This window comes from Sturnira hondurensis, unplaced genomic scaffold, assembly GCF_014824575.4.
Source record: "Sturnira hondurensis isolate 20B ecotype Veracruz unplaced genomic scaffold, ASM1482457v3 Scaffold0006413, whole genome shotgun sequence".
In the NCBI taxonomy this organism is placed as follows: Eukaryota; Metazoa; Chordata; class Mammalia; order Chiroptera; family Phyllostomidae; genus Sturnira; species Sturnira hondurensis.
The window spans coordinates 20,344,083-20,360,713 of record NW_028079044.1 but is presented as its reverse complement, the minus strand read 5'-3'; the positions used below and the strand labels follow the sequence as shown (position 1 = coordinate 20,360,713).

At 39.9% G+C, this 16,631-nt stretch overlaps 1 protein-coding gene across 15 annotated transcripts in view; it reads right to left on the bottom strand.

The window, feature by feature from the left end:
• Positions 1–16,631, bottom strand: part of AAK1 (AP2 associated kinase 1) — a 167,086-nt gene that overhangs the window by 46,087 nt on the left and 104,368 nt on the right. For all 15 annotated transcript variants that reach the window (XM_037048188.1, XM_037048190.1, XM_037048175.1 and 12 more), the window contains exons 7-12: positions 15,701–15,782; positions 15,060–15,192; positions 11,827–11,930; positions 7,565–7,644; positions 2,948–3,102; positions 1,508–1,806 (exon numbers count right to left, since the gene is read on the bottom strand). In XM_037048188.1, coding sequence (XP_036904083.1) covers positions 1,508–1,806; positions 2,948–3,102; positions 7,565–7,644; positions 11,827–11,930; positions 15,060–15,192; positions 15,701–15,782 — 853 coding nt within the window. The remainder of the gene's footprint in view (positions 1–1,507; positions 1,807–2,947; positions 3,103–7,564; positions 7,645–11,826; positions 11,931–15,059; positions 15,193–15,700; positions 15,783–16,631) is intronic.

Below are 16,631 nucleotides of genomic sequence, written 5' to 3'. Positions count from 1 at the left end.
TGGCATATATTCTATTAACAAAACAAAATATATTTGCTAACTACTGTCCAATGAAAAGGTCTAAAAACAATAACCTACCCATCAGCAAGTGAGTATCCCTAGCACCAAGACTCTGGTCTCTAAATACCATTTCCATGAAAAGGAAACGAAGCTCCTTAGAGAAATGGCCAATTCCAGGTTAAGGGCAGAACGAGCCTAGAACAGCTTGTTACATTGAATAGCAAAGAAACCACAAAGACTCCTGGTGCTGCAACCAAGGACCCAGGAGCCAATTTGAAGGCACTTTCACTGGACAAAGCTGGGATGATTTGAGCAACAAAACAAATAATATTTCTGAAATTATAATGTATGGAAACATCAACTATATTAAGATCTACGAGTTCATAGTGAAACTAAAACAAAACCTCATTGTTCGCCTTTGGATGACACTAGGAACAAACTCATTTTGAACCTGGTAAACAAAGAAAAAGAATCGTGCATTGTTCCTCTGCCTTTTCTGCACAAATATTACCTCAGGGTAATCCAACAGTTGATGAAAAAGTTCTTCATAGGTAAATCCAGCCCCTAAATATAAAGGAAATGCTAGAATATTGCCATTTTGCCATCCCTAATGAATTAATGGACTTAGGAAATGATCAGCAATGACAGCTAAGTTGATGAGGTACATCAAATAGATGGAGCAAATGGACAACAACAAACCCACTGACTGATCATAATGGTATTAGATGAGAGGACAACCAGACATTAGAGGCCCCTGATGTGATATAACCAGGGAAACAAAGAACAATCAAACTGAATGGAATATTGAGTGAGCCTCAAGAAATTAGTAGTTTACATAAGGGATGGAGAAACATATTAAATGTCATTACAGGGGTGTCATTAGCCAAATCTAGAATGTAGAAAAATCTACAGGACAAGTGACCCAGCTTAAAAAAAAAAAGAAAGAAAAAAAAAACGGTAGGAGAAAGAGGAAGTGGGTACTTATGGTTTAAAGGGGAACTTTAAAAAATATTTTAATCATTATAAAAAATATGTTCAAAGTAAAAAAAGTGAAAATAATATGAAAAGATAATGAAAGGAAAAAACAGCTAAATACAATTGGTGGGCTTTGTTTGGATCCTGATTCAAACAAGCCAACTTACATTATAAGACACAAGAAAGGGTTAAAACTACTAGATATTTGGTTAGAAATTTTTGTTATTTTGTGTTGTGCTGTAGTTATATCATGAAAAAAAGTCCTTAAAAATTAGCTCCCTTCATGAGGTTCCTCAGTCAGATGAAAAACTCCCCATGGCCTGGAAAGAAAGGTGAGTGGGGTGAGTGATCCAGTGATCACTCCACTATGCAGAGTCTTCTAGTATCTACATTTCGGAGAAGCAGCAATGTGATCAGTGATGTGATCATTAACGGCTCTCTAGTCTTCCCAAGGCAGATTCCTCTAGGTAGCAAGCCCTTCACAGTGATGACGCAGATATGCAAAGCAAAGGTCAGACTATGACCACCTTACCTGTTGAGCCTGGGCCTGCTGCTGCTGCTGCTGGTAAAATGTGCCTGCTGGCTGCTGTGATGGTGGTGGCGGCTGTTGCTGCTGCTGCTGCTGCTGCTGCTTGAGGAAGAGTTGCTGCTGGTGCTGCGGTGTTGCCTGGGCCTGAGTGGGCAGACCCTGGGCCTGAGTGGAAGGTGTCTGCTGTGAGGTGGGCGGAGCTGGTGGCTGCTTGGGCTGGGACTGTGGTAGAGGTTGGCTAGGTGGGGGCTGGGTTTTTGATTGGGAAACACTGGCTAAAAGACCAGGCTGATTGCTGGATCCTGCAATGAGAATAAACTCTATATAAGGACTCGAAACTCTTCCAGACAAAAACAAGTTTTCTTCTTCTCAAAAGGGGTGATAAGTGGACAAATAATCCCAAAGTCCATGTGCTCCTCACTGTCTGTACTTGGAAGGTCCTGCCTTCTTGCTAAACTATGTACTTCATATTTTTCAAAACAAGGTTCAGTAACAAAGTTCTATACTTCCCTCCGTCAGAAAGCCTTCCTTTATTCACCATCCCATTTAGTCAATTACTCTTTTAGTCAGCATCCTGAGTATCTACAAATCCAATTAGCCTTTGATGCTACCGCATAAAAACACAATCTTTACACTTGTTGGCATGCTGCAGAATAAAAGCTCTGATTTTTTTTAAGTTTTTATTTATTTTTAGAGAGAGGGAAAGGAAGGGAGAAAGTGAGGAAGAAATATCTATCAGTTGCTTCTCACAGGCCCCCAAATGAGGACCTGGCCTACAACCCAGGCATACACCCTGACCAGGAATAGAATCAGTGGCCTTTCAATTTGAGCCATGCTGGTCAGGGTTGATGTTTTACATGTAGATTACACAATCCCAGTCTGAATGCCTTGTAAGTAGAAGGCCACCAAATTCACCAAAAGCAGCTCATTGGTAAAGGAAGTGACGGCTGAGTTCAGTTACTTGATAATGTGGATCAATCCTGTGTGAAAGTAAACTCAGTCACCTCACTAGAAACAGAATACCAAAACACAGAGTGGTGTGACAGATACTTCAAGAGAGAGCATTGAAGAAAGAATTCCTCTATGTCAAAAAGAGGTATATCTTGGTTCTTTAAAGGCAAAGAGAAGTAAATGAAACAAAGAGCTAGGTATGAGATGAATGGAGCAAGCTACAAAATGAGGGCAAAGACTGAAAAAAATAGAGACAACAGGCTTCCATGGTCTTGGTGATCCCCTGCAGAATTCAATGACAGGCCTCCCCTTTTGCCAGCCTCCTGCCATACAATTTCAATGGCAGCTTACCTCTTGTTCCTCAAGGAAAACCATCATTCTTTACTTGCCTCTGCATGCCATTCCTGAAGCAAAACAGGACTTTCCAAGACTTCTCTACTACCCGGGATAACAAAGAGGTACACTAAGTTTCAAACCATCCTAGGAACTGACCTGCAGTCTGAGGTGGGGGCTGAACTGTGGCCCTCTTTCGAGGTGTCAGCGCTGGCTGGATGGGAAGGATTCCTGGGTTCGGCTGAGTCTGCCCAGCTTTAGGCCTTTGGCGGGGCGCAATGGAGGTTTCTGTGGTGGGAATGGGATCTGTCAGTCTAGAAAAGGAAAAGAAAAAACAAAGATTCATATTAAAGTGTGGGGAACTGGGGGAGGGGCAGCCAGAGTACATGATGGATTAGCTTTCCCCTCGACACTCATCCAAACCTTCCAGATCTGCTTAATCGACATTTCCCAGAGGGTGTTATGTGTTACTAGACATTTTATAAATGAAGGTTTTAAGGGTAAATAAGTTTTAACACACTGATCAAAATATTGAGGAGATTTCTTTTCAGAATCTTTCATGAGTATGTATAGAGAACATAAAAGAAAGCACTGTATAGAATTCAGTGTTTCCCAAATATATTTGACCATGGGATCCTTTTACCTAACACTTTCTAGAATTTCCCAAAATACACTGTGGGTGATGATGCAAAGAGAGGTTTGAAGCAGGTGGTTTTCAGTTGCAGAGGAACCCAAACTTGGTTAGAATTAGCTGTCAAAATGGTCTCCCTACCGTAAAAAGTATGCAAATAAATCAACACTTAAGGCAACTAAAAGGAATAAATAAATAATTCAAGATGAAGGATTTGAGGAGTGTGATAGGAACTCCATTTCCTCCAATACACACATTGGTTTCTTCCACGGTAATACACTACTTAACTGGACATAGAATCACCCAGAGTAAAAATCAAATTGCCTAGCCTCCCTCGTAATCAGGTGTGGCCATGTATCTAAGTTCTTGCCTTACAGGACTGTTATGTGGCAGTTTCTGGAACCTTTAGAAATAACTGGTACATCCCTTTGTCTCTCTTATTTGGTCATTCCTTGATCTTGCTGCTTGGATTACGAATGCTGCCCTGTTGGTCCATATTGTCATGGCCACAACCTGACAGGTGATAGAGTGGTGAGCTTGAAGAGGCCTGGGCACCTGAGGATACCTGGGCACCTGTGGAGCAGAGCTGTCCCTACCAGCCCTGGACTACTTATCCCCAGACTTTGTTTATGTAAGAGAAAATAATAAATATCTATCTTACACAGGCCACTGTAATTTTGAACTTTGTGTAACTCATAGCCAAATCTAACCCAAATCAGTATGGGGAGAACTGCTGTGTGGTCTGCTCTCCTCTTGCGATGTCTCCACCCCCAGGTGGTGACTTCCATTCATTGGAGCAGTCCAGGCAGCTGGTCACTACCCAACTCAGACTAGAGTGTTGTCTTTCGAAAATGTACTTTCAGGAGTATAGCTGAGGTTAAGGCTAAAATAAACAAGCTTCATGAATATTTCCAAAATATGTCTGGCACAACCTCCATGAAATGCAAAACAGGAAGCAGAGGAGCTGGCCCCACATGCCTCCTTGTGCCATACCTCCACGGTATTCCAGTTTGGCCCTGAGGCTTTCCATCAGCATCCTGCTAGACTGGCCATTTTCAACCTTTTTCATCCCATGGCATGCATAACTAATTACTAAAATTCTACACCAAAAACTATATTTTTTGCTGATCTGACAAAAAGGTATAATTTTGATTCATTCACACCAGACAGCTATTGTATTGGCTGTTGTCATTTTTTTTTAATTTGACAATCTAAGGGAAAAGGGGTCAGTGTCCCTGACTAAATACTCAGGTAGGGCGTGTTTTAAGAATTCTTGTGGCACACTGGTTGGAAATCACTGTGCTAGAGGGAAGTCTCATGCTGGGTGAAGAACTGATAGTATAAAAGCCATCGCATCTGGGGAGGCTATAACCTGGGGAAGGGAGGTGGGAAGGGAAATAAGACAGATGTTGAGAAAGGTGTAAAAAAGATAAAGGCAAGGGTGAGAAACATAAAAGACTTGAGTAGAAAGCCAAATGCTAAAAACTTTCAAACTGGCCTTCTTCCAAGGGTAACAACATCTTAGAGAAATTGGATTCGGAGTCAAAGAAAATTCCATTGAGTGCTAGCTCTCCACTTACAAACTGTGTAATAATAGGCACATCATTTAATCTCTTTTAGCCTAGGGTCCCATATATGAAATAGGAGAAATCTATGCATACCTACATTGTGAGGCAGTTTGATGAACATCAAACACATCACTGACTATGAAACCATTTTATAAAATGCAAAATGCTCAAGCTATCAGTTTGTATGGGTCTTAATATGCTGCAAGAAAATACAGGCTGTGAGGCCAGGAGATCTGACTCTAAGTTGTCCTCTCTGTGTGACTTGGGCAATCCACTTAACGTACAGTGTAGAAAGAGTGTGGACGCTGGAGGGCAGATTCTTTTACTAACTGCATAGTGACTAACTGCCTTGGACAATTTACAATTCTGAGTCTGGTTCCTAATCTGTAAAATAAAAAAAACAACCTCACAGGTTTGTTTTAAAGGGGAGAAAAGCCCTCTTATTTATGTAAAGTACCTAATATTGGATTTGGTATATATGATGCCTCAATGAATAGCAGTCACTTTAAAAACAGAGTTAGAGCCCTGGCTGCTGTGGCTCAGTGGGTTGAGCATGGGCTTGCAAACCACACGATCAAGGTTCAATTCCTAGTCAGGGCACATGCCTGGGTTGCGGGCCAGTTCCTGGAGGGGGACTCACAAGAGGCAACCATACATTGATATTTCTATCCTTCTCTCCTTCCCTTCCCCTCTAAAGATGAATAAAGATGAATAAATAAAATCTTTAAAAAAAACAGAGTTAGAAAGAAAAACCCACCTGTTGGGACTAGTGAATACGATAATGAAAATGAAATCCCTATAAAGTACAGATAGGATGACTTAGACCCAAATCTCTTGGCTGTCATGTGTAGGTATTTCCGCAGCAGTACTGAGGTCAACACGAACTGTCTGGGAACTCTACAGTTTATAAAACAGTTTCAGTCATTTATGCATTTGATGTTCACATCTGCCTTATGATGTTGATACTATTTTATCCATTTTACACGACAGAGTACCACTCAAATGTTAATTGTTATTATAATTTTCATAAATGTGTGTGCTTTGTGGGAAGAGATCCTTGCTTGAGCCCCAGCAATATATGTTTGGGCCTAGTACACATGGCAATAAACCCAAAATACTAAATTATTAAATCAGCCTCAGAAGCTATTCCCAGAGGTGAGCACGGCAGACTTATACAAGAAATAAACAGACCACAAACTAATGGTATGGATATAGTTTGCTAAATTTGTTAAAAACCAAAGTCTTGTTACTTTAGAGCCACATCAACAGATGTTCTATAAATGTTCAATAATTTTTTTCAATGTAGAAGTTATTTTACTGTTCTATAAAAATCATATATTCTCATTCGTTGGTAATTTCCTGCTAATATTTCCTTGCCACAGGAGTGTTGTAGAAAATAGAGGGTATAAGCATCTCTGGGACTTCCCTCAGAATCTGCCAGTTGGAAGGCAGAATAACCATGAGGATGTGTCCTGCAGACCTTCAAACGTAAGTGGCATAAAGGACCAAGTGCATGCCTCTGCTGCTGTGCTCCTGAAACCCACTGCTTCTGCTTGCCCCTGAGGCCACGCTTTCCATGGGCTGCTCCCAGTCTTACTATCCCAGCCACAGGGATGTTAAGGCAGGGACTATTCCTGGAACACAGCGGGCTCCTCTGGTAGCTGGCTTTGACTCGAGGATTCCCTGACACCCTTGGCAAACCTTCCTTAAACTGTGTGGCAATTTTTAAGTCACTTCCACCCAACTTTCTCCTCCTTATCTCTGGGTCTGAATTGCATTGCCTTCTGATGGCTCCCCTAGCCCTCCCTGGCTCCCACCCTATTTTCTCCCTCAGGGGCATTTACTCAAACAGAACTCTAGCCTCTTTGGTTCTCTCTTAGCATCTGCTTCTTGGAAGATCCTAGGTCAGGGGTGTGAACCTCATTTTCACCGGGGGCCACATCAGCCTCGAGGTTGCTTTCAAAGGACCAAATGTAATTTCTGGACTGTATAAATGTAACTACTCTTTAACTAGGGGCGAGGAGCCCTACATTCGGCCCTTTGAAGGCAACCGCAAGGCTGACGTGGCCCCTGGTGAAAATCAGTTTGATGCCCCTGTCCCAGGTTATACAGAATGTGAGTAGGTAAGGTCTACAGGCTCTTTGGCCATGTACACATGGATTCTGCTTTGACCTGTACTTTCCTAACGTGGCCAGGGCCATAGTGAGTTAAAAGGAAAGGGAGGTGGAGGATTAGGGTGTTGAAAGGGGCTAAACAAAGGCCAGGACGCCTGTTTAGGACACTTTATACTAGCAATATTTAAAGTCTGCTGTTGTCTCCTCCCTTTATGCCCCTGAGCCTATTCTCAAGCAAGGGAGATAGCTGTGGAATTTTTTATTATCTTTCGAACATAGATCACTGTATTTCATTATATTCCTCCTTGCACCCCCAAAAGATAGCTTCTGTCCCAAGGAGACAGAGCTTGTTTTCTTGTGCTGTGAGCATCTTGGCCATGACAGAGAATTAAGAAATACAAGGCATCCTCCCATGCTACTGAGACAACAGAGCACAACAGGTGCTCACCGAGGCATTTCTTACCTGGCCTTTGGCTGGGTCTTCTTTGCAGCTGCCTCACTGGCTTTCACTGGCTCAGGAAGCTTTGCAGGAATGGGAGAGTTCTATAGAATTTAAAGAAAAAATTTAAAAAGAGCAGGATTTGATTAATGGAAATATGTGTTGGGGTTCTTCTGGAGTGGGTTCCGGACCCTGATCTCTGGTAGAGAGGAGGGAAGTTAACCAAAAGCATATCCCACTGGACTCAGCCCCAGTCAGGGAGGCAAAGCAGCTGAGAAGAAGACAGAGCAGCCTGCATGCAATGCATTCCTACACTGTCATTCTCAACCTGTTGTGTGGCCGATGTTACGGGGTTTTCATCTCAATACCCTTCACTCCTTATAGCACAGCTTAGAAGTGATGTTATGAAAGGAATGGAAAGAGATGTCTGTAACCTATATTACATTTAAGCCCTCAGCTAGATATGAGACAGGTTAGAGCTGAGTATTGTGTCAAATCAGGGTGTGTTCAGTCTTCTAGTTAGAATGATGGAAGAGAACCACGGCCACAGTGTGTCTGGTCGCTGAGCCAGCAGCTCTTCCCAGCACACAGGCCCAGCAGAGCTCCTCCAGCTTGGATTCTCACCATCCCTCTAATACAGTCTCCGGAGGGACCACTAATTGCCCCTAACCACAAGCCCACTGTTGACCTCTGCTGAGGGAGTATCAAATGACTTTAGACTTGTGAAGCTGACTTATTAAAAACTAGTTACCAATCTGAATGCTTCCAATTATATATATGTTATTTAACTTTATGAATAGGCATGTGGGATAGTCCCATGTTAGTGGCATGTTAGGTTAGTATACAACATCCCTCATTTATTCTGGAAAACACAATAAATGGAATACTAATAATGAAACTGGCTTTTAAGGGGATGTCCCATTTCCTTCACCTTTTCCAGGTGGGGGTAATTTCTAAAGAAAATGTCTCCTAGTTTCTCTTTTGCTTTCCCAGTGTTCCCCTCCCAAGAGAAAAGTGTAACTTATTTGACTGATAAGACTGGGAGAAAAAGGTGAGCTTGTCTGGCTCACCCCTGGCCTCCCTCCTTTAGGGAAGAGCCTGTCTCAGGAATCAGGTGTTCACTGCTTGGTCATGAGGCTCTAATGTTAGGGAGACTGACTGGTGGAGCTGCATTCTCTGACACAATCTTTTTTTATTCTGTGCAAGTGAAATTCTATTACAGATTCTAATTATGTTCAGAGAAAGCTAGTCTAGAATATTAGTGAACACTTCCTGATTTTGTAAAAATTAAATTTATTGAGGTGGCTTGGTTAATAAAATCTTGTTGGTTTCAAGTGTACAATTCTATGATTTCTCTGTATAGTGTGTCCACCAAACAAAGTCAAATAATCTCCTGTCACCATATATTTGGCCCCTTTTACACTTTACTACCCTCACCAATCCCTTCCCTCTGGCCACCACAACACTGTTGTCTGTGTTGTGAGTTTCAGTTTTATATCCCTCACAGGAGTGAAACCATATGGTTCTTATCTTTTTCTGAATTGTTTCACTTAGCATAATATTCTCAAGGCCCATCCAAGTTGTCACAAATGGCAATATTTCATCTTTTCTTATGGCTGAGTGGTATTCCATTGTATATATGAGCCACATCTTTATCTAATCCTTCATCAAAGGACACTGTGGTTGTCTCCATGTCTTGGCCACTGTGACTAATGCTGCAATGAACATAGGGGTGCATATGTCTTTGAGAATACATGTTTTTGAGGTTTTGGGGGGTAGATACCCAGAAAATGGGATTGCTGGATCATATGGTAAGTCTATTGTTCATTTTTTTAGGAACCACCATACCATGTTCCATAGAGGCTATACCGTTTACATTCCCACCAGCAGAGAATAAGGGCTCCTTTTTCTCCACGACCTCTCCAACACTTGTTATTGCCTGTCTTGTTGATAACAGCCATTCTAACAAGTATAAGGTGGTACCTCATTGTAGTTTTGAGTTGCATTTCCCTAAAAGCTAGTGAAGTTGAGCATCTTTTCATATACCTGTTCACCATTTGTATGTCTTCTTGGGAGAAGTGTCTGTTCAGGTTCTCTGTCCATTCTTCAACTGTTTGTTTGGTATTGACTTGTATGAGTTCTTTATATATTTTGGATATTAACCCCTTGTTGGAGCTATTATTTGCAAATGTCATCTCCCATCTAGTTGGTTGCCTTTTTGGTTTGTTGTCAGTTTCTTTTGCTATACAGAAGCTTTTTAGTTTGATATAGTTCCATCCATTTATTTTTGCCTTTACTTCCCGTGCCTTTGGGGTCAAATTTATAAAATCTCTAAGACCAAGGTCCATAAGTTTAGTACCTATGCTTTAGTCCATGTAATTTATTCTTTCAGATCTTATATTTAGGTCTTTGATCAAGTTTGAATTAATTTTTGTACACAGGAACAGCCTGTAATCTAGTTTTATTCTTTTGCATGTGGCTTGCCAATTTTTCCAACACCATTTATTGAAGAGGCTTTATTTTCTCCACTGTGTATTTCTGGCTCCCTTGTCAACAATTATTTGTCCATATACATGTGATTTTATTTCTGGGATCTCAATTCTGTTCCATTGGTCTGTGTGTCTGATTTTCTGCTAGTACCATGCTGTTTTGATTATTATAAATCCGTAGTATAATTTGAAGTCAGATAGAGCGATATCTCCAGCTTTGTTTTTTTCTTAGGATTACTTTGGCTATTTGGGGTCTTTTGTGGTTCCATACAAATCCAATGACTTTTGGTTCTATTTCTTTAAAAAATGAAATTAGAATTTTGATGGGGGTTAGTAAATCTGTTTATTGCTTTGGGTAATATGGCCATTTTAACTACATTGATTCTTTTAAACCAGAAACATGAACTATATTTCCATTTTGCTGTGCCTTTTCCCATCTCTTTTAATAACACTTTCTAGTTTTCAGTACATATGTCCTTTCATCCTTTCTTAAATCTATTCCTAAGTACTTTATTCTTTTGGTTGCAATTGCAAAAGGAAATGGAGGGGGTTTTTTTTTTTCCAGTTCTTGTTCTGAAATTTCATTGTTAGTATACAGGAAAGCAGTGGATTTCTGTACATTGATTGTGTATCTTGCAACTTTACTGATTTGTTTATTGTTTCTAACAGGTTTTTGGTGGAGTCTAGGATTTTCTACATATAGAATCATGTCATCTACAAAAAGTGACACTTTTACTTTTTCATCCCCAATTTGGATGCCCTTTATCTCTTTCTCTGGTCTGATTGCTCTGGCTAGGAATTCCAGAACTATGTTGAATAAGAGTGGTGACAGTGGACATCCTTATTTTGTTCCTGATGTTAAAGGAAAAGCTTTCAGTTTCTCACTAGCTAAAGGTTTGTCATATACAGCCTTTGTTAAGATAATTTCCTTCTATGCCCATTTAATTGAGTGTTTTAATCTTAAATGGATGTTGTCTGATTCAATCTTATTAATAATAATGCCAATATTCTGAGCTCCATCTGAATGATTCCTAATCCAAATGTGGGAGTGAAAATGGAATATTATTTATCAGCACAAAAAATGACATCAGAACTTCATTATTGGAGAAGCAGATAAGAAAATTTCAGATTAGAACTTATTTATGATGCCATTCATTACTAAAATATTCAAAAGAGTTAGATTATATCATTACACAAAAAATATGCCAAGACTGTAAAAAGGGTGTTTGCAAGAAGTACACTCCAACTGTGAGTGCAGAGTTTAGGACTACTAAGTGCATAAAACATTCCTATGGCCTGATGTGTGTGGGGAGGGTGGAGGAAAGGATTGTAAGTCACAGATGGCCAATAGCAGAAGCGAAATCAAGGAAGCTCTGCTGCAATGAAGGAGTAAAGGGACAAGGGACTTATGTTCCAACTGATACGTGGGCGAGTCCAGGGCCTTGTCTCAGAAGCAGCCTGCCTAACCACCTCTAGGTAAATACAATATGCACGTGGCTCTTAGTGAACTGTGAAAATCAGAAAGACAATAGTTCAGTCAATCTTCACCCAAAATGTTCAAGTCAATCCCTAGGGCTTTTTTTTTTCAGTGTAATTTCCTCAGTTTTATAATTAAATTCTACTGGAAAATTGGATTCTGTTTATAACAATTGCTTCAAAGTTAGTTTTGCATGTGAATGAGCCCTACTAGATAAAGCAAGGCACATCTACATTCACTAAACAGCTGACTGACACCCCAGGAATTCTAAATGACAACTCAATAATGTTGACTTCCTCTAAAAACTGAGTTTCACATACCTGTACATTCGGAACTGGGCATTCTTTCTTGAGTAGTTTAAATGAGAAGTAGGAGACCTGGTAAATATCTGGCCTTTTGTCAGGGTCTGGTTCCAACATATACCCTGAAACAAATATATGTGAATGCATTTAATAATATCCTAACAGTACAGTATCTAGAAAGCATAAGTTCTCTACAACCAAAATTTGTTGTTTTTAATTTTTTTCTCATAAAAGTCAGATAGTACAATTTGTCAATTTCCTCCCTTCTCAGAAAAGGAAGCTCTCACTTTCCTAAAAATGTTTAATATCCACAAGAAAATAACAAAGTTTTTGAATTGTTAACAAAGATACCTGAAATTCACACTCTGTACTTTGCAACAGAGACTCAAACTCTTAATATGAAAGTTACTACCTTCATGTTCTGGTACCTAGGAAGTTATATGGTCAATCTTGCTAAACAAATTATTATTTTTTTAGATTTTTATTTATTTATTTTTAGAGAGAGGGGAAGGGAGGGAGAAAGAGAGAGGGAGAGAAACATCAATGTGTGGTTGCCTCTCAAGTGCCCCCAACTGGGGACCCAGCCCACAACCAAGCATGTGCCCTGATTGGGAATAGAACTGGTGACCTTCTGGTTCGCAGGCTGGCACTCAATCCACTGAGTCACACCAGCCAAGGCACAAATGATTATTCTTGATAGTTATAACCAAAACTCAAATTTTATGAATTTATTATTATTTTATTAGCAATCTAAGCTAGTTTCAAGTCAAAAAGCACATGTTTCAAATCACAAAATAACAAATACATCTCTACTTTTACTGAGATCTATAGATCACTTGTCTGTTTCCAGCTGCCCTTTTTGAAACTGGAAAAATCCTCAGTTAAAAAAAATCTTTAAAAAGACACACAAACATATAAACAACAATGCAAGGCAACTTATTGCTTAAGAAATCAAATACATGTTTTAGACACTAAGTTCAGAAAAAACTAATGAGGCTGCAGTCTTGTGGAGGCTTTGCAGAACAGGCAGGACCTGAGCTAGTCCTTGAAGGTAGGAAAGCATTTAGTCAGTCTGGGGAAAGTAGAGAAAAAGACCAGCTCCAGGTAAGAGAATAGTCTGAACAACGACGGACTTGGAGAAAGGCAAAAGAATGCCTTGCTACAAGGAAAGAGAGATGCCAGAAGGCCAGGGCATAGATTTCCTTGTCAGAGAGCACAGAGTAATAAGGCTGGGTAGGTGGGATGGCACCAGCATATGAAGGATTTTAAATGCTATACTAAGCATTTGGGCCCTACTGTGGCCATGAAGTTTATTGCATAGACACATGATAGGGAGGCATTTTATAAGATTAATCTTTTTTGAAAAATTTTTAGAAGATTTTATTTATTTATTTTTAGACAGAGGAGAAGTGTGGGAGAAAGAGAAGGAGAGAAACATCAGTGTATGGTTGCCTTTCATGTGCCCCCTACCGAGGACCTGGCTCACAAGCCAGGCATGTGTCCTGACTGGGAATCAAACTAGCAACCCTTTGGTTCTCAGGCCAGCACTAAAGCCACTGAGCCACACAAGCCAGGGTACAAATTTATCTTGTGGTGAAGGTGTGTTGGATAGACTGAAGAAGGAGGGGACAGGCTATGGGCAATCTACTACCATAGGCATGATCTGATAGAGTCTACATACACACTATCATAACAGTGATGAGAATGGAGAGCATGTAATGAAAACAGGAAATGCCAAAGAAAGCATGCATGCTACTTAGGAAATACTGCTTCCTCTCTCTTGCTGGGCAAATCCAAAGAAAACTTTAAATTTCAGTCATCCAGGCTTTTATAGTGATGCCACTGATAGACATTGAAAAGAGAGGGAAACCTTAAACTGGGAGTAAAAGGGGGTGGGATGATGACAATAAATTTAATTTTAATTTTAGACCTCTGAGTTTAGGGTCTAAATTCTTTAAAGAGTTTGTAAACTGATATATATAGATCAGAGTTTATAAAGATTTCATGCTACAGACATTCATAAAGGGCTGTTTTTTTAAATATGAATTTGCTGTACAAATATTAACAAAAAAATTTTATTAACTAAAACATCCAATCATTCTAGCATTACATTGGGCCATTTTCTCATATTTCCTTCCAATCTCATTTAAATAGCTGTAATTCTAGAATAGATATAACACTTTACCTCTGAAAACAATCCAATAACCATTAAATTCCACATTCCATTCCTTTAAATACCCTCCCTCACTTTTCTGTTAATAAATGGAGAAGACTGACTGATTGATTGATTATAAAAACTGGCATAATGGAATGGGTAGTCACTTAAAAACTATAACTATGTTTACTTGGGTAAGTTGCCTATACTTCCTCAGCTTGTTTTCTCATTTGCATAATGGGGATAATTGCATTTATTGCATAAGGTTTTAAGAATGAAATGAGGTACAAATAGGCCCTCAACAAATGTCAGATGCTTGCTCCACATTAACTTCTACTTTCTCCATACCATCCCATTCAGGACCTAAACTAGGTTGCTCAGGAATTATAATTCACAATGGTTAAAATTTAGATGCTACATGTACTCACTGACGTAAAACAATAATAAAAATAATCTGTTTCTTTAGCACTTTAGAACAAGGGCTTATGCAAAGATTACTTGTTCTACCATCTGGTTAATGAACACAAGTACATATGCTTACTATGACGATGCAAAAAAGTGGAAAATAAAAAAAAACATTTAAAACAAGGCACTGAGTTTAAATACTTGTTATCAAAATCTAGTGATTAACTTAAAGGAGAGGAAAAAACCTAGCTCCACAGAGTTATATAGTCTTAATTACGAATTCACACCAATGTACTGCAATTATTTTAATTTGAGTTGCTTCCAGTTTAGCAAAGATGAATTTCTTATCACTTGACATGAGTCAGCTGGACCCCTCTGGTAGCAACCCTTTTGCACAGATGGGAAGAGAACAGGGCAGAGCTACACTGCTCAAACTGCAGTGAGGGTTTCTGCTCAGGCGGCTGACTCGGGGGTAAAACAGGGTGTAGAATTCTAGCAAAAAAACCCCAAACAACAACAACAACAATTAAAAAACCCCACTACTCTCACTAGATATTACTATATTATGTTTGAGTTGACATTATCAACTGACTTCTTTATCTTTGCATCCAACCCACCACTCCCTTTATCCTCCAATTCATTCCTAGAGATGAGAGATAACAATATAAAACTAGAAACATGAAATACTTACTAATTAAGCAGTGCATGTCTTGGGAATATCGAGAGTTATCAGGAATTGTGAAGTTTCCATCACAAATTGCCACCTGACTCTCCCCAAATGGCAAAGTGAAATAGCATAATTTATACAATAAACATCCAAGAGCCTAAAAAAAAATAAAGAAAGCAGATTGCTACTAAAGCTTTATTTACCATAGTTGTACATGGGCTTCCTGAGTGATACTGGCACCATCTGCATTTACTAGCACATACAAAAACTATGTACTATTACTTTGTAAATAATTTTAATTTACTATGCACCACCACTATTAAGCTGCTGAATTACATTACTTCTACCCTCATTAGCAAATTGAGCTCCAATAAAGAACAAGTATTTCAGCTGTTTTGCTCTTAAGAACTAATAACACATATGTGACAACCACCTAAATAAAGGGCAGGTCACCTGAATAATTGTCACAGAGCTCTAAAGTGATTTTCTTGGCCAAGCTGCATGAAGCAGTGGCTGCTCATCTCAAGTTAAGAATAATGCCAAGGGAAAAGTAGACACCGACATGGCACTGTGGCCACTCCTGCTATGGCACTGTCTGGACTGAACGGGCGATTGTAGTCAAGACTGTCGACAGCTGAGGTATGGATAGGTTAGTGAACACCTACCCAAATGTCTGCCTTTGTAGTGATGATTTTCCCACTGTACAGGTTGACCATTTCTGGTGCCCGATAGGACAGCGTTGTGTATCTACAATCAAGAGATTCATTTTTTGTTAAGTATGTCAGTGATATAATCGAAGACCAGAGGTAGCAGAATATTCTAAAAATATGTGTACGTGAGTTCCCTGGGGGCGATCTGTAGAAGAAAGTACGAACCATCAGCGCAGATGAAATAAGAGCTGTTCTTGGCACCTAACTGTGGCCCTCTGGCCGCAGTTCCAATCCAAGAGCCTGTGGGGACCCAGACACGATGGCATTCGATAAACTCTACTTTTCTTGGGTCCTCAAATAACAAAATTTCCTCCTATAAATTCTTATTGTTTGATACCATATTTTGCTTATATGTTTAAAAAAATAGTAATTCTTTTTAATGTGGCTTGACACAGAGACCTAATACTGGCTGGGATAGTCTGGAGAACAGCAGAAAATGAGCCCTGATTGGGGAGGTGGGGGTGGAGACTGATCTTTGCTGCTGGATTAGAGCTGAAACAACAGTTTTCCTTTTATCTCTGGCTCAAGAAAAGAGGAATATGAGCTCATCCTTCAAGTGAGCCTCTTGGTGTTACCAAACATGTGACTTGTGCTGCTTGAGTCTCTAGAGGTCTAAGTGTCCACTAGGGCCTTGGACCAGAAGTTTTCCTGCCCCAGCCTTGGTTGCCAGGAGTGGTGCAGGAGAGAGGACCAGGATATGAGTAGGCATGCAAGACTACTGAGTCGGTAGTAGTTTTAGTAGTGAGTGCTGTTGCCTATGAAAAATCCAACACTCTGGAGAACAGGGAAAATGGGTCAAATTCTTACGGGAGTCACATAACCAAAGAGGCCTTTCCTCATGAGAGTCAGTGCCTCTATCTGTAGAGTCCTCAGTAGCCCTGTTCAG